This window comes from Lynx canadensis, chromosome A3, assembly GCF_007474595.2.
Source record: "Lynx canadensis isolate LIC74 chromosome A3, mLynCan4.pri.v2, whole genome shotgun sequence".
Classification (NCBI taxonomy): Eukaryota; Metazoa; Chordata; class Mammalia; order Carnivora; family Felidae; genus Lynx; species Lynx canadensis.
The window spans coordinates 91,310,348-91,335,316 of record NC_044305.1 but is presented as its reverse complement, the minus strand read 5'-3'; the positions used below and the strand labels follow the sequence as shown (position 1 = coordinate 91,335,316).

General features: G+C 37.5%; 1 protein-coding gene and 1 pseudogene across 4 annotated transcripts in view; both read left to right on the top strand.

Annotated features, from left to right (window-relative positions):
- The window catches only part of GCFC2 (GC-rich sequence DNA-binding factor 2), a 61,954-nt gene that overhangs the window by 13,097 nt on the left and 23,888 nt on the right, over positions 1-24,969 (top strand). For all 4 annotated transcript variants that reach the window (XR_003967825.1, XM_030310965.1, XM_030310966.1 and 1 more), the window contains exons 5-10: positions 5,139-5,254; positions 17,829-18,015; positions 19,959-20,082; positions 21,044-21,125; positions 21,645-21,757; positions 23,011-23,210. Coding sequence is in view for 3 of the 4 variants with exons in the window: in XM_030310965.1 (XP_030166825.1) it covers positions 5,139-5,254; positions 17,829-18,015; positions 19,959-20,082; positions 21,044-21,125; positions 21,645-21,757; positions 23,011-23,210 (822 nt within the window). In the remaining variant the exon portion in view is untranslated. The remainder of the gene's footprint in view (positions 1-5,138; positions 5,255-17,828; positions 18,016-19,958; positions 20,083-21,043; positions 21,126-21,644; positions 21,758-23,010; positions 23,211-24,969) is intronic.
- On the top strand, positions 9,269-10,944 carry LOC115510763 (annotated as a pseudogene).

Sequence of the window (24,969 nt, the reverse complement as noted above, 5' to 3'; positions counted from 1 at the left end):
GAAAGTGGTCTAGTTTCAACCTTCTGCAGGTTGCTGTCCAGTTCTCCCAGCACCATTTGTTAAAGAGGCTGTCTTTTTTCCATTGGATGTTCTTTCCTGCTTTGTCAAAGATGAGTTGGCCATACGTTTGTGGGTCTAGTTCTGGGGTTTCTATTCTATTCCATTGGTCTGTGTGTCTGTTTTTGTGCCAATACCATGCTGTCTTGATGATGACAGCTTTGTAGTAGAGGCTAAAGTCTGGGATTGTGATGCCTCCTGCTTTGGTCTTCTTCTTCAAAATTCCTTTGGCTATTCGGGGCCTTTTGTGGTTCCATATGAATTTTAGGATTGCTTGTTCTAATTTCGAGAAGAATGCTGGTGCAATTTTGATTGGGATTGCATTGAATGTGTAGATAGCTTTGGGTAGTATTGACATTTTGACAATATTTGTTTTTCCAATCCATGAGCAGGGAATGTCTTTCCATTTCTTTAAATCTTCTTCAATTACCTTCATAAGCTTTCTATAGTTTTCAGCATACAGATCCTTTACATCTTTGGTTAGATTTATTCCTAGGTATTTTATGCTTCTTGGTGCAATTGTGAATGGGATCATTTTCTTTATTTGTCTTTCTGTTGCTTCATTGTTAGTGTATAAGAATGCAACTGATTTCTGTACATTGATTTTGTATCCTGCAACTTTGCTGAATTCATGTATCAGTTCTAGCAGACTTTTGGTGGAGTCTATCGGATTTTCCATGTATAATATCATGTCGTCTGCAAAAAGCGAAAGCTTGACTTCATCTTTGCCAATTTTGATGCCTTTGATTTCCTTTTGTTGTCTGATTGCTGATGCTAGAACTTCCAGCACTATGTTAAACAACAGCGGTGAGAGTGGGCATCCCTGTCGTGTTCCTGATCTCAGGGAAAAAGCTCTCAGTTTTTCCCCGTTGAGGATGATGTTAGCTGTGGGCTTTTCATATATGGCTTTTATGATCTTTAAGTATGTTCCTTCTATGCCGACTTTCTCAAGGGTTTTTATTAAGAAAGGGTGCTGGATTTTGTCAAAGGCCTTTTCTGCATCGATTGACAGGATCATATGGTTCTTCTCTTTTTTTTTGTTAATGTGATGTATCACGTTGATTGATTTGCGAATGTTGAACCAGCCCTGCATCCCAGGAATGAATCCCACTTGATCATGGTGAATAATTCTTTTTATATGCTGTTGAATTCGATTTGCTAGTATCTTATTGAGAATTTTTGCATCCATATTCATCAGGGATATTGGCCTGTAGTTCTCTTTTTTTACTGGGTCTCTGTCTGGTTTAGGAATCAAAGTAATACTGGCTTCATAGAATGAGTCTGGAAGTTTTCCTTCCCTTTCTATTTCTTGGAATAGCTTGAGAAGGATAGGTATTATCTCTGCTTTAAACGTCTGGTAGAACTCCCCTGGGAAGCCATCTGGTCCTGGACTCTTATTTGTTGGGAGATTTTTGATAACCGATTCAATTTCTTCGCTGGTGATGGATGGGTCTGTTCAAGCTTTCTCTTTCCTCCTGATTGAGTTTTGGAAGAGTATGGGTGTTCAGGAATTTGTCCATTTCTTCCAGGTTGTCCAATTTGTTGGCATATAATTTTTCATAGTATTCCCTGATAATTGTTTGTATCTCTGAGGGATTGGTTGTAATAATTCCATTTTCATTCATGATTTTATCTATTTGGGTCATCTCCCTTTTCTTTTTGAGAAGCCTGGCTAGAGGTTTGTCAATTTTGTTTATTTTTTCAAAAAACCAACTCTTGGTTTCGTTGATCTGTTCTACAGTTTTTTTAGATTCTATATTGTTTATTTCTGCTCTGATCTTTATTATTTCTCTTCTTCTGCTGGGTTTAGGCTGCCTTTGCTGTTCTGCTTCTATTTCCTTTAGGTGTGCTGTTAGATTTTGTATTTGGGATTTTTCTTGTTTCTTGAGATAGGCCTGGATTGCAATGTATTTCCCTCTCAGGACTGCCTTCGCTGCGTCCCAAAGCGTTTGGATTGTTGTATTTTCATTTTCGTTTGTTTCCATATATTTTTTGATTTCTTCTCTAATTGCCTGGTTGACCCACTCATTCGTTAGTAGGGTGTTCCTTAACCTCCATGCTTTTGGAGGCTTTCCAGACTTTTTCCTGTGGTTGATTTCAAGCTTCACAGCATTGTGGTCTGAAAGTATGCATGGTATAATTTCAATTCTTGTAAACTTATGAAGGGCTGTTTTGTGACCCAGTATATGATCTATCTTGGAGAATGTTCCATGTGCACTCGAGAAGAAAGTATATTCTGTTGCTTTGGGATGCAGAGTTCTAAATATATCTGTCAAGTCCATCTGATCCAATGTGTCATTCAGGGCCCTTGTTTCTTTACTGACCGTGTGTCTAGATGATCTATCCTTTTCTGTAAGTGGGGTGTTAAAGTCCCCTGCAGTTACCACATTCTTATCAATAAGGTTGCTTCTGTTCATGAGTAATTGTTTTATATATTTGGGGGCTCCGGTATTCGGCGCATAGACATTTATAATTGTTAGCTCTTCCTGATGGATAGACCCTGTAACTATTATATAATGTCCTTCTTCATCTCTTGTTACAGCCTTTAATTTAAAGTCTAGTTTGTCTGATATAAGTATGGCTACTCCAGCTTTCTTTTGGCTTCCAGTAGCATGATAAATAGTTCTCCATCCCCTCACTCTGAATCTAAAGGTGTCCTCAGGTCTAAAATGAGTCTCTTGTAGACAGCAAATAGATGGGTCTTGTTTTTTTATCCATTCTGATACCCTATGTCTTTTGGTTGGCGCATTTAATCCGTTTACATTCAGTGTTATTATAGAAAGATACGGGTTTAGAGTCATTGTGATGTCTGTATGTTTTATGCTTGTAGTGATGTCTCTGGTACTTTGTCTCACAGGGTCCCCCTTAGGATCTCTTGTAGGGCTGGTTTAGTGGTGACAAATTCCTTCAGTTTTTGTTTGTTTGGGAAGACCTTTATCTCTCCTTCTATTCTAAATGACAGACTTGCTGGATAAAGGATTCTCGGCTGCATATTTTTTCTGTCTAGCACCCTGAAAATCTCGTGCCAATTCTTTCTGGCCTGCCAAGTTTCAAAAGAGAGATCAGTCACGAGTCTTATAGGTCTCCCTTTATATGTGAGGGCACGTTTACCCCTTGCTGCTTTCAGAATTTTCTCTTTATCCTTGTATTTTGCCAGTTTCACTATGATATGTCGTGCAGAAGATCGATTCAAGTTACGTCTGAAGGGAGTTCTCTGTGCCTCTTGGATTTCAATGCCTTTTTCCTTCCCCAGTTCAGGGAAGTTCTCAGCTATGATTTCTTCAAGTACCCCTTCAGCACCTTTCCCTCTCTCTTCCTCCTCTGGGATACCAATTATGCGTATATTATTTCTTTTTAGTGTATCACTTAGTTCTCTAATTTTCCCCTCATACTCCTGGATTTTTTTATCTCTCTTTTTCTCAGCTTCCTCTTTTTCCATAACTTTATCTTCTAGTTCACCTATTCTCTCCTCTGCCTCTTCCATCCGAGCCGTGGTGGTTTGCATTTTGTTTTGCATTTCCTTTAAAGCGTTTTTCAGCTCCTCGTGACTGTTCCTTAGTCCCTTGATCTCTGTAGCAAGAGATTCTCTGCTGTCCTGTATACTGTTTTCCAGCCCAGCGATTAATTTTATGACTATTATTCTAAATTCACTTTCTGTTATATTATTTAAATCCTTTTTGATCAGCTCATTAGCTGTTGTTATTTCCTGGAGATTCTTCTGAGGGGAATTCTTCCGCTTGGTCATTTTGGATAGTCCCTGGTGTGGTGAGGACCTGCAGGGCACTTCCCCTGTGCTGTGGTGTATAACTGGAGTTGGTGGGCGGGGCCGCAGTCAGTCCTGATGTCTGCCCCCAGCCCACCGCTGGGGCCACAGTCAGACTGGTGTGTGCCTTCTCTTCCCCTCTCCTAGGGGCGGGATTCACTGTGGGGTGGCGTGGCCCGTCTGGGCTACTTGCACACTGCCAGGCTTGTGGTGCTGGGGATCTGGCGTATTAGCTGGGGTGGGTAGGCAAGGTGCACGGCGGCAGGGGGGGCAGGCTTAGCTCGCTTCTCCTTAGGTGATCCACTTCAGGAGGGGCCCTGTGGCAGCCGGAGGGAGTCAGATCCGCTGCCGGAGGTTTGGCTCCGCAGAAGCACAGAGTTGGGTGTTTGCGCGGAGCGAGCAATTTCCCTGGCCAGAACCGGTTCCCTTTGGGATTTTGGCTGGGGGATGGGCGGGGGAGATGGCGCTGGCGAGCGCCTTTGTTCCCCGCCAAACTGAGCTCTGTCGTCCGGGGGCTCCGCAGCTCACCCTCCCTTTGTCCTCCAGCCTTCCCGCTTTCCGAGCAGAGCTGTTAACTTATGACCTCCCAGACGCTAAGTCGCGCTTGCTGTCAGAACACAGTCCGTCAGGCCCCTCCGCTTTTGCAAGCCGGACTCGGGGGTTCTGCTTGGCTGGCGAGCCGCCCTTCCGCCCCGGCTCCCTCCCGCCAGTCCGTGGAGCGCGCACCGCCTCGCCGCCCTTCCTACCCTCTTCCGTGGGCCTCTCGTCTGCACTTGGGTCTGGTGACTCCGTTCTGCTAATCCTCTGGCGGTTTTCTGGGTTATTTAGGCAGGTGTAGGTGGAATCTAAGTGATCAGCAGGACGCGCGGTGAGCCCAGCGTCCTCCTACGCCGCCATCTTCCCAGAATCGAGGGTCTAACTCTTGATTTCGGCTCAGGTCGTGATCCCGGGGTCATGGCATTGAGCCCCACGTCAGGCTCCTCACTGAGCATGGAACCTGCTTAAGATTCCCTCTGTCTCTCCCTCTGCCCCTCTCCCCACTTATGCACTCTCTCTTTCTCTCTCTAAAATAAATAATAACCAAAAAGCAAGCTTTTGTGAAAAGTAAGATTTTGTAATTTGCCTCTTGCATGCATATTTAAAGTTCCATATTTTAAAACTGTGAGAATTATAAAAATGTTTTATTGTAACTATGAAAAATGTCAAAGGCATGGAATTTTCAGCTGGTGATACATTGGATACCCAGTCTTCTCTCATGCTGTTGATATTTGTAAGATTAACGAGTTTTTTAAAACAATACAAATTTTCATATTTTTAGGGACGAGACCTAGATCTTTCCTACAACAGTGAATCTCAGACAGTGAAGAAGTTTGATACTTCCACTTCATTTCCACCAGTAAATTTAGAAATTATAAAGAAGCAGTTAAATACTAGGTAAGTAGTATTGATTTTAAAATAATTTGTCCCAGACATTTAATAGTGAAAAAAGCACTATGTTCTTTTTAATTATTAAGTACAAACACTAATATTAAACATATTTGTAGGAAAAAATAGCATCACCTGTGTTACCCCACTAGTACAACTGATTTCCTTTCTATATAGGTCATTTTAATCTTTATAATAGATACATACCACATGGTTAAAACTCATAAGTATTAAATTCTTGTTTTAATATTTTTGTAAGCTTGTATCTGCATTGTTAAATAACCTTTAATTTTTAAAAATAATAAGTTGGGAGTGATGGCAAGATGCCATAGTAGGAAACTATGGCATACCTCATTTCTTCCTAGAATACCAACTTAGCAATATACAGTCCAAAAAGCCTTTATGAGAACTCCAGAAACCAGTTAGAAAGTTGCACTATCCCAAGCAAGCTCAAAGCCAAGAGCCACATTGTAATGGGTAAGAAAAGCCATTTCATTTCAGTGGCATCAGCCACTCTTGCAAGCCCACACTGCTTGTGAGAGAACAAAAAAGCCCAGCTCACAGCCTCTCCATTGAGAGGGAAAAAAGAAGAGTGAAACATACATCTAATGTTTGGGCTTTTGGAGGAACTGCCTGAGGGACTGTTTCCTGCCTTGGCTATGTCAGCATCCTGAATGTCATACCTTGGATATCTGGGGGCCACAGAGAACAAAAGAGAGCTCAGTTGCTGCACACCCAGAAAGCCTAGAGGACTTCAGACAAACACCAAAGGGAGCAAGAGACTACAAACACCTCAAAAACCCACAAATTCATATAGGGAAGTTTCATATAGAAACCCAGAGGAGATGTATTCCTTGTAAAAGATTTGAGAAGACCTCTCCCTGCCCTCCAAATCTCTAGCCAGGCTGATTGGTGATGTTCTTCCACTATATGAAGCTATTTCCCTTAAGTGCATTTTCAAATGTACAAGACAACAACAAAAAATAACGAGAGACGGAGAAATCGGGAAACCTGGCACAACCAAAGGAGCAAAATAAATCTCTAGAACCAATTCTAAAGAAACAGAGATCTATGAATTACTTGACAAACAATTCAGAATAATCTACTTCTAGAAGCTGAATGTGCTATAAGAGAACACACACAACAATATCAGGGAAACAATACATGAACAAGGTGAGAATATCAACAAAACAAAACTATTTAAAAAAAAAAAAATTCTGTAGCCAAACAATACAGTAAGTGAATTGAAAAATTCACTAGAGGGGGTCAACAACCTACTTGATCCAGCAGAAGAAAGAAGCAGTAACATCAAAGGCCATTGGTTTGAAATTACAAGTCAGAGGAACAGAAAGAAAAAAGAATAAAGAAGAGTGAAGAAAACATAAGGTACTTACAGGACACATCAAGCAGAACAATGTACACATTATGGAAGTCCACATAGGAGAAGAGAGTGGAGCAGGAACTTGTCTGAAGATCTAATGGCCAAAAGCTTACCAATCTGAGAAAGGAAGTAGACATCCAGGTTCAAGCTCAAAAGATGAGAAGGATAAACCAGAGAAGCTCACACTGAGACAATCAAATTTTCAAAGGCAGAAAAAAATTTGAAAGCAGCGAGACAAAAGCACCTTTTCACGTAATAGGGATCCCCCTAAGATTATCAGTAGATTTCTCAACAGAAGCTTTATAAGCTGGAAGGACTGGGATGATGTGTACAAAGTGCTGAAAGAAACTCCCAGCCAAGATAATTATAACCAGTAAAAATGTCCTTCAACAATGAAGGAAAAATAAAGACCTCAGATAAGTAAAAACCAAGGGAGTCCATCACCATTAGAATTGCCTTACAAAAAATTGTTATTACAAGTCCTTCAAGGACCGCCTGGGTGGCTCATTCAGTTAAACGCTGACTTCAGCTCAGGTCATGAACTTGCAGTTCATGGGTTCAAGCCCCACATCATGCTCTGTGCTGACGACTCAGAGCCTGGACCCTGCTTCGGATTCTGTATCTCCCTCTCTCTCTGCCCCTCCCCTGCTTGCTCGCTCTCTCATTCTCTCTCATTCTCTCTCATTCTCTCTCATTCTCATTCTCTCTCTTTCTCAAAAATAAATAAACATTGGCACAAAAACAGACACTCAGATCAACAGAACAGAGAACCCAGAAATAGACCCACAAGTATATGGCCAACTAATCTTTGACAAAGCAGGAAGGAATATCCAATGGAATAAAGACAGTCTCTTCAGCAAATGGTGCTGGGAAAACTGGACAGCGACATGCAGAAAAAAGAACCTGGGCCACTTTCTTACACCACACACAAAAAATAAATTCAAAATGGATGAAAGACCTCAACGTAAGACAGAAAGCCCAAAATCCTTGAGGAGAAAGCAGGCAAAAACCTCTTTGACCTTGGCCACAGCAACTTCTTACTCAACACGTCTCCAGAGGTAAGGGAAACAAAAGCAAAAATGAACTGTTGGGACCTCATCAAAATAAAAAGCTTCTGCACTGCGAAGGAAACACTCAGCAGAACTAAAAGGCAACTGATGGAGAAGATATTTGTAAACAACATACCAGATAAAGGGTTAGTATCCAAAATCTATAAAGAACTCAAACTCAACACCAAAAACAAATAATCCGGTGAAGAAATGGGCAAAAGACATGAATAGACACTTCTCCAAAGAAGACATCCAGGTGGCCAACCAACACATGAAAAAATGTTCAACATCACTCATCATCAGGGAAATACAAATCAAAACCACAATGAGATACCACCTCACACCTGTCAGAATGGCTAACATTAACGATTCAGACAACAACAGATGTTGGCAAGGATGCGGAGAGAGAGGATCTCTTTTGCGCTGCTGGTGGAAATGCAAACTGGTGCAGCCACTCTGGAAAACAGTATGAAGCATCCTCAAAAAATTAAAAATATAACTACCCTACAACCCAGCAATTGCACTACTAGGTTTTTATCCAAGAGATACAGGTATGCAGTTTTGAAGGGACACATGCACCCCAGTGTTTATAGCAGCAGTATCAACAATAACCAAGAATGGAAAGAGCCCTAATGTCCATCGATGGATGAATGGATAAAGAAGATGTGGTGTATGTATATACAATGGAGAATTACTCAGCAATCAAAAAGAATGAAATCTTGCCATTTGCAACTACGTGGATGGAACTGGAGGATATTATGCTAAGTGAAATTAGAGGAAGACGAATATCCTGACTTCACTCATATGAGGACTTTAAGAGACAAAACAGATGAACATAAGGGAAGGGAAACAAAAATAATATAAAAACATGGAGGGGGGCAAAACCTAAGAGACTCTTAAATATGAACAAATGGAGGGTTACTGGCGGGGTTGTGGGAGGGGGGATGGGCTAAGTGAGTAAGGGGCACTAAGGAATCTACTCCTGAAATCATTGTTGCACTATATGCTAACTACCTTGGATGTAAATTTAAAAAAAAAAAAAAAAAGTTGAACAAGAATTAAATAACAGAAAGCTTATATTTGAGTTCTATGCCTATGACTCAATAAGTAACCTTAAACAGATCATTTTTCCTTTTTATGTTTTAGTTTCTGTTAAAAGAAGGATATAATCCGTATATGACTTAGGTCATAGTTGGGATCATGATGTGAAATCGTTTATTACAACCATAAGAGACTCTTAAATATAGAGAACAAACTGAGGGTTGATAGGGGGGAGGCAGAAAGGTTGATGGGAGGGGAGAGGGGAAAATGGGTGATGAGCATTGAGGAGGGCACTGGGATGAGCACTGGGTGTTGTATGTAAGCAATGAGTCATGGGCATCTACCCCGGAAACCAAGAGCACACTATATACAATGTATATTAGCCAACTTGACAATAAATTGCATTAAAAATATAATAAAATAATAATAAATAAAAAACAGACAAATAAATATTAGAATTTTTTTTAAAAAGAGAGTCCTTCAAGATGTGACTAAAAGGGCTGCCATTGGACATGTCCCTCCTCGGCGCAACTTGAACACTTGAACCCAGCCATGGGTCACTGCTAGAGCAGTGAGAATAAGGACTGAGATAAAGATCAAGAGGAGCAGTTGCTACTGCTTGACCCTAGAAGCCCCCTACTAAAGCCTTCAGTGGAGCTGAGCCCAACTACCAGCCTGCCTTCCACTCACATAGATGAGCAGGCCCTGCTCTCCCCATGCTTGCTAAGGGAGCCAGCAATATCATTGACGTGTCTGCTACAGACTCCCAGGGCATGAAGCAGCACAAGTGCACGGGCCAGGCAAGGGAGTACGGCACCCACTTGGCTGTGCTGAGCAGCCTAACCCACTGGAAGAAGCTGCTGCCGCTGCCATGTCTTACCAGCCAGTCCCAAGTGCTGGCCAGCAAGCCCATCTCCTTTTCTGACTTGCAGCGGGTCTCCAGGATAGCTGCTTATGCCTATAGTGCACTTTCTCAAATCCAAGCAGATGCGAAAGAGGAGCTGATTGTATAGTTTGGGATCCCATGAAGAGGGAGATTCTTGGACTGCTCTTTTTTCACCTGTCTCTACCCTGCTTCACTGTAGTTCAAGTAGTACCTAACTTCTCTACCCTAGTTTCACTGTAGTTCAAATAGTACCCTAATCTGGTACTAATCACAGAGAAGAGTATGGAGGAGGAGAAGAGTGAGGCTGGAAGTCTGAGCAAGTGAGGATGGGGCAAGAGAGGGTAAAACCATTTGGGACTGGCATTCAAAGCCCTGGCTAGGGATGGGTGGGGGTTAAAAGGTTAGGACTTAGCCTTCACTGTCACTGGGAAAGTAGAGGTACCACTGTGAAGTGATCCCTAGGGGGACTATGGGAGCCCCTTTCTACCCTTTCTCTTGGCCTCACTCCTGTCCCCCTCTCCATGACTTAGTATTCACATGCACCTCACTAGGGTTTGTGGCCAGGGTCTGGACAAGCTTGAATGTGAATTAATTTTGTATTTCTAGCACCTTGGGTTTTTACATGTTTGGGATTCTGGTTTGGTTTCTCACCCTGAATAAAGGAAGTGTACTTACAAAAAAAAAAAAAAAAAAAGTACTTCGAGTTCAAATGGAAGGAGGCCAGCCAGTAGCATGAAGCATATGAAAATCTAAGGCTGTCTGGGGTGCCTCACTAGCTTAGTCAGTAGGCGAGCGTGCAACTCTTGATTTCAGGGTTGTGAGTTCAAGTCCCATGTTTGGTGTAGAGTTTACTTAAAGAAAATAATAATTTGACACAGCTTTGGTTTAAAATATATATAAAGCTGGTAAAGATTAAGTATGTAGACAAATAGAGAATCATGTAGTATTCTAAGGGTGATGTAAAAATCAGTTCAGGTATAAAATTTAAAAGATAAACACAAAAAACTATAACATTGTTAATGAATAAAAATTGTTTAAATATGATTTGGGACATCAGTTACAAGTGGAGGAAATAAGGAATAAGAATTTTTGTATGTGATTGAAGTTGTTATCAGCTTAAAGTAGATTATTAGAACTATAAGATGTTTTTTGTAATCCCCATGGTGTGTGCACACACACACACACACACACACACAAATGTATAGAAGCACAAAAGAAAATGAGAAAAGACTGAGAGCATGTCACTACAAATTCAAAACACTAAGGTAGCAAGAGAGGAAAAGGCACAAAATAACTACAAGCTAGAGAACAATTTACAGGGGCACCTGGGTGCCTCATTGAGCATCCGAATCTTGATTTTGGCTCAGGTCATAATCTTACAGGTTCATGAGATTGAGCCTCACATTAGGCTCAGCACCAACAGCAGGGAGCTTGCTTGGGATTCTCTCTCTCCCTCTCTCTGCCCCTCCCCCAGTAGTGTGCATGGGTGCTTTCGCTCTCAAAATAAACTTTAAAAAAAAAAAGCAGTTTACAAAACGGCAATAGCAGGTCCTTCTGTATTAATATTACTTTACAGTCAAAAACCAGAATGGCTGAATGGATTAAAAAAATTAAAATCCAATTATATTCTGTCTGTAAGAGACTGATGTAGATTTAAGAATACATAGAGACTGAGATTGAAAGGATTGAGAAATATATCACATGCAAATAGTACACTAAAGAACAGTAGTGACATAAAAACTATTTGAGAGACAGAGTGCAGGATGGGGAGGGGCAGAGAGAGGGAGACACAGAATTTGAAGCAGGCTCCAGGCTCTGAGCTGTCAGCACAGAGCCCAACGTGGGGCTTGAACTCACGAACCGTGAGATCATGACCTGAGCCAAAGTTGGATGCTCAACTGTCTGAGCTACCCAGGCTCCCCGTTAAAAACTATTTTAAAAGACAGAATGACATAGGATATAAAGGGATCAGTTTATCAGGAATTATAGTAAACAGTTATATATGCCTCTAACATTACAGCACCTGTGTAAAGCAAATACTGACAGAGCTGAAGAGAAAAATAGTAATACAGTAATAATATTAGATTTCAATATCCCACTTTCTATAATGAATAGAAAATCCAGGCAGAAAATCAATGAGGAAACTGTGATCTTGAACAAAATGGACCTAACCAGACATACAGAACATTTCTACCCAACAGCAGCAAAATATACATTCTTTTCAAGCACACATGGAATACTCTTCAAGGTAGATCTAATGTGAGGTAACAGACAAGTCGTAACAAGTTTAATATTGAAGTCTTTCCAAGTATCTTTTCCAAACACAATGGAATGAATAAGTCAGGAAGAAAAGCAAAAATTCATAAATATGTAGAAATTAAACCACATTTGAACAGCTAGTGGATCAAAGAAGAAATCAAATTAGAAATTTTAAAATCTCTTGAGAAAAATGAAAGCAAATGCTCAATATACCAAAACAGGGAACACAGCTAAAGCATTACTGAGAGGGAAATTTATAGCAATAAACTCTTATATTAGAAAGAAAGAAAGATCTCAAATCAACAACCTAACTTTACACCTCAGTGAACTAGAAAAAGAACTAAGTGCAAAATTAACAGAAGGAAGGAAATGATAAAGATCAAAGCAGAGGTAACAGAAAATACACAACAAAAAAATCAACAAAGTTGGGTTTGTTTTTTTGTGTGAAAGATTAGTAAAATTGACAAAAATTGACCTTTAGCTCTATACTAAGTAAAAAACAGAGTGGGCTCAAATCAAAAAATTAAAACATGTCACAGAAATTAAAAGGATCATGAGAGAGAGACTAATATGGACAATTATATACCAACAAATTTGATAACCAAGAAGAAATTGTTAAATTTCTAGAGATGTACAACCTACCAAGACTGATTCATGAGGAAATTAAAAATCTAATCAAACCTATTACTGGTAAGGTGATTGAATCAAAACCTTACTAGCAAAAGCCCAGGATAACATGGTCTCACTGGAGAATTCTACCAAGCATTTAAAGATGAATTAACACTATTCCTTCTCAAACCCTTCCAGAAAACTGAAGAAGAGAGAACACTTCCAAACCCATTTTATGAGGTCAGTGTTACCTTAATCCCAAAGCCCAGACAAAAATATTAACAAGAAAATTATAGGCCACTAACCCTGATTAATACTGATACAAAAGTCCTCAACAAAACACTAGCAAACCTAATTCAACAACATATTAAAGGGATTCTACATCATGACCAAGTGAGATCTACTTAATACAAGGATGATTGGTAGCAAAAATCAGTTCGTGTGATACACTACATTAACAGGATGAAGGACAGAAACCACATGATCATCTCAGTTGATGACAGAAAAAGCACCTGACAAAATTCAATACCCTTTCATGATAAAAACAACCAACTAGGGATAGAAGGAAATTTATGAACATAATAAAGTCCATATAGGAAGAGCCCACAGCTAACATAATCCATGGTGAAAAACCAAAAGCTTTTCCTGTAAGATTAGGAACAAGGCATGGACCCCTATTCTTGCCACTTCTGTGCAACAAAGAATTAGAAGTCCTAGCCAGAGAATTCAGGCAAGTAAAAGAAATAAAGGGCAGCCAAATAAGAAAGGAAGAAGTAAAATTAACTCTATATAGATATGATCTTATATGTCATAAACTCTAAATAGACTCCACACACACACAACTCTGTTAGAACTAATTCAGCAAATTTGCAGGATACAAAATCAACACAAAAAGTTATGGTTCTATGGACTAACCATAAAAAATCCAAAGAGTGTGTTTAAAAAAAGTCATTTACAATAGCATCAGAAAGAATAAAATTCAGGAATAAACTTAATGAAGGAGGTAAAAGATTTGTACAATGAAAACTATAAAACCTTGCTGGAAGAAATTGAAGAAGACATAAATAGACATTTCATGTTCATGGATTAGAAGACCTAATATTGTTAAAATACCCAGTTTTACCCAAAGCAGTCAACAGAGACAGTACATTCCCTATCAAATTTTCAGTGGCAATTTTTGCAGAAATAGGAAAAAAATTCTAAAATTCATATGGAATCTGGAAGAACCCAAGACTGTTTTGATTATTCAAACCAATAATCAAAACAGTCTTGAGAAAGAAAAGCATAGGCAATAGAAGCAAAAATAAACTAGTGGGACTACATCAAACTAAAACTAAAGAGCCTCTGTTCAGCAAAGGAAATAATGAACAGTGAAAAGGCACACTGTGGAGTAAGAAAAGAGTTGCACACTATCTGATCCAAAGTATCGGAACTCATACAACTCAGCAACAACAAAAATCCAACTGAAAAATAGACATTTCTTAAAGTAGACATACTAGTGGCCAAAAAACATATGAAAAAAATGGTCATCACTAAACATCAGGAAATTATAAATCAAAGCCACAATGATTAGGATGGCCACTGTGAAAACAATAAGTGTTCTCATGGATGTAAAGGAAAGGGAATCCTTATACGCTATTGATGAGACTGTAAAATGGTGCCACAGCTGTGAAAAGCAGTATGGAGATTCCTCAAGAGATTAAAAATAGAAATACCATATGATCCAGCAATTCCACTTTTGTGTGTGTGTGTATGTGCACAAAATAAGACAGAAAACAATTTACAGGGGCGCCTGGGTGCCTCATCAGTTGAGCATCCAACTCTTAGTTTCAGCTCAGGTCATAATCTTACGGGTTCATGGGATTGAGCCCCACGTAGGGCTCAGCGCTAACAACGTGGAGCCTGCTTGGGATTCTCCTTCTCCTCTCTCTACCCCTCCCCTGTGCACAAGCATGTGCTTATCTCTCTGAGAATAAATAAACCTTTAAAAAAAAAAATCTTTGCATACAGTGGAGTATTATCAATCTTAAAAAAGGAAATCTCAGTATATGCTACAACAAGAACCTTGAGGACTAAATGATAAGACATTCACAAAAGGTAAATACTACATTGACTCTATTTACATGATCTTTCTAAAGTATCAAACTTTTAGAAACTGAAAATAGAATGGTGGTTGCCATGGTTAGGAGGAGGAGAGGAAGGAGGAATTGTTGATCAGTGGGTATAAAGTTTCAGTTTTACAAGATGAAAAGTTCTAGAGTTCTGTTCACAACAGTGTGCATAAAGTTAATACTGTACTGCACACTTAAAAATAAGGTTAAGATTATAAATTTTGTTACATGTTTTTTGACTGCAGTAAAATAAGCATATTTTGTTAATATACTTGATTTATAATAATTTACTTAAATATTTCTCTGTTGGACATTCTGACCTCTAAGTTTTTCTCTCATAAATAATGCTAAAGATAATGAATGTTCTTGTAAGTTATTTAATCTGTTACATTATTTCTTAAATGTCTGAGGAAAGGTGACCTGGGTAAAATGATGCATATTTTTATGGCTCTTGAAATAGATTGCCAGTCTGGACACATCTTTTATTCTCCTACTATTAAAACTTAAGTGGAGAGTATTAATATAAATAGTATGTTTTGCTAAAGATAAGGCAAACCCATCATGATAGGTTGTTTTGTCTTAAATATTTTTCTGTTTTACTACTCAGAATCTAGTGTGCTTCTTTAGATATTTGAAAGAATGAGTATGATAGGAAAAGTTTAAATAGTCCTATATAACATGTGATACAAAGAGAGAACTTGGTTCTCCTGCCCAAGTTAGTATTCATAAAGAACGTTTTCTTTGCCTTTTTTTTTTTTTTTAAATACTTAGGAACTTTTCTTCTAATACTTGGTAATAGGTTCAGAATTCTTACCCTGTGTCTTTTATATAAATCAGCTTTAAAGTAGCTTCACTTCTTAATTATATTGCAACTAAAACATATTGGTCATAGTTGTTCGTTTATATGGTTTGACAAAGAAAAGGACATTCAATAGCATTGTATAGTGAAATAAACATAAAAGTCTTTAGATGATACCAGTTTTTAGATATTAGGCTACCTCTGTATTATAGTGACTTGGCAAACTCCCCACCCACTCCCTGTTTTCTAAGTAAAGTTTTATTGGGACACAGCCATACTTGTGCATTTACATATTGTCTGTGGCTGCTTTAGCTACATCACAGAATTGAGTAGTTGCAACAGCAACCATATTTCCTATCTGGACCTTTACAGAAAAAGTTTGCCAACCTCTATTCTAGATGATTGGTTTTCAGTAGTGATGTTAAATGATGAAAATTGCCTTGATTCTGTATTATTTTTGTAATAACTTCCCTATTTACTGTCCTTCTGATAGTCCTTCGTTAACTGAAAGAAAAGAGCCAGAATTACAGCTGTTGCATCTAGAATTGCATATAATTCAGGACTTAGCGGTTTTTGTTTTTTTGCCTTTTTTGGAATTGTGTTTGAGAGAGTTGTCTTGCATGCATTATAGGGAAAAAAAGGTAGCAGATCACTAATAGTAGCATTTCATTTTATCTGGATAGGTTTTAATTTTAAATTTAGTGTATTTTATTTTTTCATTAACTGAGTTTATTTTAAAAAGAAAATACGTTTTTATTGTCTAGACAAAATCAAATGGTACAAAAGGATATACAGAGAAAAGGAAGTCACCTTCCCCAAAGAACCACTCCTCCCGGTTTTCTATGTTTCATTCCAGAAGTAGTCTGTATGTATGTCGATACAAGTACATATATACTTATATATTGCCCCATTTTTTATACAAAACTAAAGCACATCATATCCCCTGTTCTCTACCTTGCTTTTTTCATTTAATATGTATTTATGATCTTACTGCTATAACCAATAATATTCCACTTAATTAAAGCAGTTTTTTAATGCTTTCTGTACATTATTGTCTTATTTCTTAACTGTCTCTATTCTTTACATAATGCAAGGAAAAACTTGGAAAGACGAATGCATTAGTCATTGTTCCAGGGAAACTTAGAAAACATTTTTGGTCTTTAAGAAAAAGAAAGATGACATTTGGTCTAAGCAAGTGTTTACTAATGATTTTTCATTATACACAGCAAGTTAGCTGAAGGAGTTGAATTTTTTTAAGAAAGTTCAAGTCTACATACTATGAATTTGTTACTTCATTTGTAGTTAATTCTCAAATTGTAATGTACTCACAGTGTCAAATATTAGTGGAAAACACATTCCAGATATTTTTAAAGAAATAGTGTTTCTTATTCCTCTACTGGCAAATATACAGAAAGATAACTGACTTCTAAAAAATAAGCAGACATTGAATTATATTTGACATTTGTTTCTTGCTACGTTAGTTGATACATGTGATACTAATAAGAGTTAAAAAAAAAAAAAAGTAGGCTGTTGGGTAACGGGCACTAAGGAATCTACTCCTGAAATCATTGTTGCACTGTATGCTAACTAATTTGGATGTAAATATTTAAAAATAAAAAAATAAAATAAAAGTAGGCTGTGTTATCAATAAAGCAGTGTATGGGGGACTACAGCAAAAACAGGAAATATGCCTGAAAGAACATCAAATTCTAATGACAGATAAAACCATCGAGTCATGGGGCGCCTGGGTGGCGCAGTTGGTTAAGCGTCCGACTTCAGCCAGGTCACGATCTCGCGGTCCGTGAGTTCGAGCCCCGCGTCAGGCTCTGGGCTGATGGCTCGGAGCCTGGAGCCTGTTTCCGATGCTGTGTCTCCCTCTCTCTCTGCCCCTCCCCCATTCATGATCTGTCTCTCTCTGTCCCAAAAATAAATAAACGTTGAAAAAAAAAAAATTTAATAAGAAAAAAAAAACCATCGAGTCATAAAACATTAAATTATACCAAATCATAACATGTTCAAATGGTTTTAATACCAGCTTATTCAGTAATACCCGTATTCGAAGAAAGACCACAAACTGATTTAACAGTAACTCCACGTGGATTCCCGTATTTCAAATATAAGACCTTGGATTGTCTAGCAACTCACCTAGTTTACAAATTCTGATCAATCCACACTTACTAACTTTCACTGTAGAATTATCCTCTGATTAGCTCAAGCACCTGAAACCTGTAAGTGTCCTTTCCTCCCTTTTCCTTTGAGACCTTTTTCATTGTGGTGTCCTTTGCTCAGCAAGTCTCGTAAACACAGGTTTATAGGCTTGTCCGTTTCCTTGGTGGGCTCTGTAAGATAGCTTTAAAAAAAAATTTCATTAGATTGATAGTTATCGTGGTAGAAATCAAAGTTGGAGAAACAAGGCAGTTTTCATTTATTTTTATTTTGTTTATTTAGATTAACACTGCTACAGGATACTCACCGCTCACACCTGAGGGAATATGAAAAATACATACAAGATGTCAAGAGTTCGAAGAGTACCATCCAGAAACTAGAGAATTCATCAAATCAAGCTCTAAATTTTAAATTCTATAAAAGCATGAAAATTTATGTGGAAAATTTAATTGACTGTCTTAATGAAAAGGTACATGGTCATAAATACAATATTTCCTTTTTATAAAGAAATCCCCTTACTATGAGATTTTTTTTTTAAAGTCTAAAATCCCACAACTAATTTCCTTCAGGGTTTTCCTACACATTTTTGACATGCTGTGATATTAAGTATCCCCTTAATATTGGACAGTTGGGGTTTTTTTGCAATTATTTTGGTATTATAAGTAACAAAGTTTTGAATATAAATTTTTGTGTTAAAATTCCATTTGTTTAAAAAAATTCCTAGAAAGTGAATTATTAAGTCAAAGTTTCTAAATATCTTTTAAGGCTTATGAAACATTGCTAAATTATTTGAATACCAGAAAGATTGCATCAGTTTTACTTTTAGCTTACTTCATTTAAAAAACGATTTTTGCAGGGGTACCTGGGTGGCTCAGTCAGTTAAGTATCCGACTTTGGCTCAGGTAATGGTTTCATGGTTCATGAGTTGGAACCCCACATTGGGCTCTCTGCTGTCAGCATAGAGCCTGCTTAGGATCTTCTGTCTGTCTGTCTGTCTGTCTGTCTGTCTCTCTCTCTCTCTCTGCCCTCCCCCCTCCACTTACACTCTCTCTCAAAAATAACATTAAAAATTTTTTTTAATAATGTTTTTTGCTTGTACATACTTATTTTGATCTCAAACAAAACCTTTGTTTTATTAACACATGCAGTCTCTTTTGGTGAGTTGTCTTTGCCTTGTTATCTTTTTTCATATTGGCAATTTTTCTTTTTTTCCTTTTTTTTCCTTATATGGTGAAAATTCTTTACTGCTTAAAATTTTTAATGCCACTTGATACAGGTAAACTTTCCAGTTTGTCTTTTGATTTCGTTTGCAGTGTTTTTTTTGACATCCTGATCATTTGACATTTTTGTGTTAATCAGATTTATGAATCATTCTTTCCCTTTATAAGTCTGCTTTTGTTTTATACATACTAAGTCCTTACAATTGGGTCTTGAGTTGACTTTTTTTTTTTTAAGTAGACAAACCATTTAAAAAATACACTGTACTTTCTTCATTGCTTTTTATTTACATTTAAAATATTACCAAATAATTGGATTTTTTTCTCTCCAGTTGTTTCAAGTTGACTACCTTTTACTGTCGCTTGGTAGTTACTTTCTGAAGTATTTATTGCAATACAACTTAATTCATTGATCCTTGAAGAATTAAAGTTTCATTGGCCTACACATTGATGTACCCAGGGCAGCTGCTATGGGAACATCATTGGAGTGGGGAGAATTGTTGCTCAAGAAATGTAAGAAACTAATCATTCATTTTTGCTTCATAGCTTTCTTACCTGTCTGGTTAGGTCTCTTCCATTCTCCCCTTTTTTCAGGTTTAACAGTTTCCTCAAGTGCTCTCCTACAGTCTGCCCCCTCGGCTTATGAAAAATATCTGCACCCTTTATTTTCTCCTCCTAATATCTCAAATAAAAAAGAATCCTATTTGGGGGTGCCTGGGTGACTCAGCTGAGCATCCGACTCTTGATTTCAGCTCAGTCATGATCTCACAGTTCGTGAGTTAAGGCCCCACATCAGGCTCCACACTGACAGTGCAGAGCCTACTTTGGATTCTCTCCCCACCCCACCCCCCACCCGCCCCTCTCTCACTCACGCACGTGTGCTTTCTCTCTCAAAATTAAAAAAAAAAATGTCCTATTTCTTATCTATTCACTCCTATCCATATTCCAGACTCGAACCCATTTGCTTTCATTTTTTATGATATTTATAGCTGTTTCGGTGCAGTAAATTGATTATCGATATTAAAGTATTGGCAGCCAGGTCTGTATCTCACAATCTTTTTTTAATTAAAATGTGGTAGTATTGGAAATGTTTCTTTTATATGGGTATTGAGCACATACATATGCTTATCTGAGTATTACTTTTTATAATTGATTATTGATGACCTACAAAATGTTACTTATATGTGTATTTCAGATTATCAGCATCCAAGAAATAGAGTCATCCATGCATGCACTCCTTTTAAAACAAGCCATGACCTTTATGAAACGCAGGCAAGATGAATTAAAACATGAATCAACGTATTTACAACAGTTATCACGTTAGTGTTTTTCATATTCAATATCATTTATGATTTATCAGCTAGAGAATAAAAATATTTTTATTTCTGTATAAAAAAATGCCTTTTTGTGTATTTTCCCACTAACCTTTCACCTATTTCTTTGCAAAAACCCCAAAATATTTAGAACTAGGGCTTCAAAATATCTTGAATTAAGCCTAAGACAAAAAAAATAAAAATTACAACTTCTAATCATTTGGTATTTGAGACAGTATATGGCTATATAATGACTTTGTTGAGATGAGTTGACATAGTCTGTAGGCTGTGTCAGAAATCTAACTTAAAGATTTCATGGCTGATCCACGGATTAGGTGTGGAGGTTAAAGACATTTTGGTGGGTTTTAGTAGAGAATCATCTGTAAGATCTCAAATAAGATTTGGATGCTGCCTTTTAGTTCTCACACTGGTTTTGTATTTTCAGAGATGCCTTCCTTTGATTAGGTTCTGTTGGGGAATAGTGAAGGAGATGAGATCGTAACCAAGTAGCTGATTAAAGCAAAATGACTTTCAAACACATGACTTGTAGTTAGTTATAAATTATGGTACATACTAAAGTAACAAATAATATGAATAACTTACTGGTAATGCAAATATTTCTAGTAATTCAGGGATGAGGAAAAAAAAAAAAAAAACTGGTGAAAACACCTGAAAAAGAATACAAGAAAAAGAAACACGGTAGAATTTTATTACTGTTCTCAAGTGCTGAACTATATTCACCAGTCAGGGTATCTTAGGCTAGCAGGCTCAATGCCTATCAATATTGTGATAGGGAGTTAACATTATAATTTCGTTATATGATGAAGTATGCGATTTAAGCAAAGTAAGTGTGTTTATATATATACCTACATGTATATACACCCAAAATACAACTTTTGTTTTCAGAATATTTCATTTTATTTCTTTTAAGAATTTGCAGTATGAAATTAATTTTATGTGTTAACAGGCAAAGCTGAGACATCAACAAATGGAAGTTTGGCTGTAGGTGAAAAAACTCCATGGATTTTGGAAGAGATTGAATCTCGAAGGTAGCTATATATAAAGTGAAGACTTGAGCAAGTATTTTTCACTACTTAACCATAGTTAGCCCATATGGTATAATAACCGTAACTGAACATTAATTTGTGAGAATGACATAAAACCAAAATTTAAACAGTCCTTACCCCCAGGGTTTAAAGACACATTGGTATATTGGATCAGTCAAAAGGAACGGGTAAGATGGCATTTATCGGTCTGGGACTTGCTTATAACTAGAAGCCGGTTATTATATTGTTACCCCCTCTTTAAAATCTGGGTAGCCCATGGGAATGTACTTTAAGGAAAAGAGGGAGAACCACCAATTCAGATTAATTAAGCTAAAATGCCAAAAACAATAACAAAATTGTGTGCTAATAATAATAATATGGTATGTATTCTAGACATTGTAAATAAATGATGACTCCTAGTTTTTGTTTTAAAGTACTTCTTTTCAGCAGGAACTGTTTTTTGTTTTGTTTTTGTTTTTAGGAACTGTTTTAAATTTGTTTTCGGTTTATTGCAAAACATAGGTCACAAAGAAGACAAGCAAGGGCACTTTCTGGGAATTGTGATCATCAAGAAGGGACATCTAGTGATGATGAACTGTCTTCAGCAGACATGATTGACTTCCAAAAAACCCAAGGTCAGTTACCAGGTTTCTAATAGGTCTTAATTTGAAGTATCGAAATGGTAGGAAATGCTTTGCTGTGATTGCTCTTAAATATCGTTGGGGAAATTCAAGGAAAAAGGAACACATTTTTTTTCACCTTTAAGACTTCCTGGGGTGCCTGGCTGGCTCAGTCCATAGAGCATATGACTTGTGATCTTGGGGTCATGAGTTCGAGTTGCACACGGGGGGTAGAGTTTACTTAAAAAAAAAAAAAAAAGATTTTTCCTACCTTTGAAAAAATGGCATAAAATGGAGGAACATTGTGAGTTTTCTGCATCCTTATAGTTTTTTCCCTCAGCTTTTCTCATTTTTTATAAAGGAGCCATGAACAATTTGGTTTCATTTCTCTATTGTATACCTTCTATATTATCATTTTTAATTGAAAACAATTAAATTTAGGGGTGTCTGGTTGACTCAGTTGGTAGAGCATGCGACTCTTGATCTCAGGATTAGGAGTTAGAGCCCATGTTTAGGGTAAAGATTACTTAAAAATAAAATCTTTTGAAAATAAAACATTTAAATTTAATAACATTATTTTAGTGATTCATAGGTAAAATGTCACATATTTGAAAGAACGTGGGCTTTACAGGGCCGCCTGGGTGGTGTAGTCGGTTAAGTGTCCAACTTTGGCTCAGGTTGGTCATGATCTCACAGCTCATGGTCTCGAGCCCTGCGTCAGGCTCTGTGCTGACAGCTCAGAGCCTAGAGCCTGCTTCAGATTCTCTCTCTCTCTCTCTCTCTCTCTCTCTCTCTCTCTCCCCCTCCCTCCCTCCCTCCCTCCCTCTCTCCCCCTCTCCCCCTTCCAATCCCCCACTCTGTCTCTCAAATAATAAATAAAAGTTAAAAAAAAATTTTTTTAATGTGGGTTTTACAGTCAAACAGATGGGTTTGAAGACTGTCTCTATTTTGTGTGATCTTAGATCCATTGACCTCCCTGAGTCTCATGTTGTTTGCTCATTTTTTTGTCTATAAATAGTCACACCTACCTTGTAGAGAAGATAGTTATGATGCTGAAATAGCAGGGAATCAATAAGTGGTTGATTTTGTTAGTGTCAGTATTGCTATTAAAGTGATTTTTTAAAAATAAAAGGTAATTTATCTGTTAATATCAAAGGAAAGTTTTCAGCTCTGTTGAGTACATACGTCGTTACACATGATGATGTTTATAGGAAGCAAAGCTCACAAACTTAAAATGCAAAATATACAGAGACTCCTTTTGTTTACAGGTGAAATTTTACGGGATCACAAGCAGATTTTTGAAGATGTACATGATGATTTTTGTAATATCCAAAATATTTTGTTGAAATTTCAACAATGGCGAGAAAAGTTTCCTGATTCTTATTATGAAGCTTTCATTAGTTTATGCATACCGAAGCTTTTAAATCCCCTAATCCGACTTCAGTTGATTGATTGGAATCCTCTTAAGGTATTTAAGCTTAACATGTGAAAGAAATAATTCTGTCCTGTTCATTACTGAAGTGCCCTTGTTATTAGGTTAGCTTTAAAATACACAGAGTTGGAATTGATAATTAGTGCTTTGGGGTAGTAGTCTGCATTCATGTTTTCTTGGTTCTTCTCTTATATTTAAGGCTGAATAGCACTAAACATCTGTCAAGGAAACACTTTTTTGTTGTCTTTCAGCTTCTTCTATGGTAAGTTAAGGTCATTTTTAAATCATTGAAAAATGTGAAGGTAGTATTAGCTTTTAAGAATTTTAGTCTGTGTGATATAGGTACCCAGAGTTTTGAAGTTGGAGATGCTATATTGGGACTATTTGGTTTGGAAAGCTGCACTGAGGAGGAGGGATTTAAATGAGGATTTGAAGGTTATATAAGATTTAAAACAGGAGAAAAAAAGGAAAACTTTTTTTGTAAAGGTACGTAAGGAGAAATCCTAGTTCAGGAGCTAGAGGCTGCATAGAGGTTCAGATCCTAAACTAAGAGATAGGAACTTATTTTGATAAATAATGGGAAGAGTAGAATTATGAAAGTAGTGTTTTAGGAAGTCCTAGCAGCTGGCTAACTTGGAGGGAAGAAACAGGTGAGATAATACTGGAAGGCTATTGCTGTAGCCCAAGTCCAAGGTAGTGAATCCCTTACATACAGTGATAGTGATAAAGGGAAGAGAAATAAAGGGTTGATTATAGGAGGTTTTGTGAATTAAGAATCAGTAAAAAGCTTCTGCACAGTGAAGGAAACAACAAAACTAAAAGGCAGCCTATTGAACAGGAGAAGATATTTGCAAATGACGTATCTAATAAATTAGGGTTAGCATCTAAAATGTATGAAGAACTTACACAGTTCAACACCCTCAAAAAACCAAACAATGCAATTAACAATTGGGCAGAAGACACAAATAGACATTTCTCCAAAGAAGACATCCATACAGCCAACAGACACATGAAAACATGCTCAACATAATTGATCATTAGGGAAATACAAATCAAACCACAGTGAGACATCACTTTAAACCTGTCAGAATGGCTAAAATAAAAAACACAAACAAGTGATGGCGAGGATGTGCAGAAAAAAGGAATCTTCATGCACTGTTGGTGGGAATGCAGACTGGTGCAGCCACTATGGAAAATGGTATGGAAGTTCCTCAAAAAGTTAAAAAATAGAACTACCCTCTGATCCAGTAATCACACTACTGGGTATTTACCCCCAAAATACAAAAACATTAATTCATACACGCACCCCTACGTTTGTAGTAGCGTTATTTACAGTAGCCACGGTATGGAAGCAGCCTAAGTGTCCATCGACTGATGAAAGGATAAAGAAGATGTGGGGTATGCGTGTGTGTCTCTATATACACAATGGAATATTACTCAGCCATAAAAAAGAATGAAAGCTTGCCATATGCAACAACATGGATGGAGCTAGAGAGTATAATGCCAAGTGAAATAAGTCAGAGGAAGACAAATAGTATATGACTTCACTCAAATGTGGAATTTAAGAAACAAATGAGCAAAGGAAAAAGAGACAAATCAAGAAATTTACTCATAACTGTGGAGAACAAACTGATGGTTACCGGAAGGGAGAGGGTTAAGGGAATGGGTGAAGTAGGCAATGAGGATTAAGGAGTGCACTTGTGATGAGCACTGAGTGATGTATGGAATTATGGAATCACTATATTGTATACCTGAAACTGATATAACTATTTTAACTATATTGGAATTAAAATTA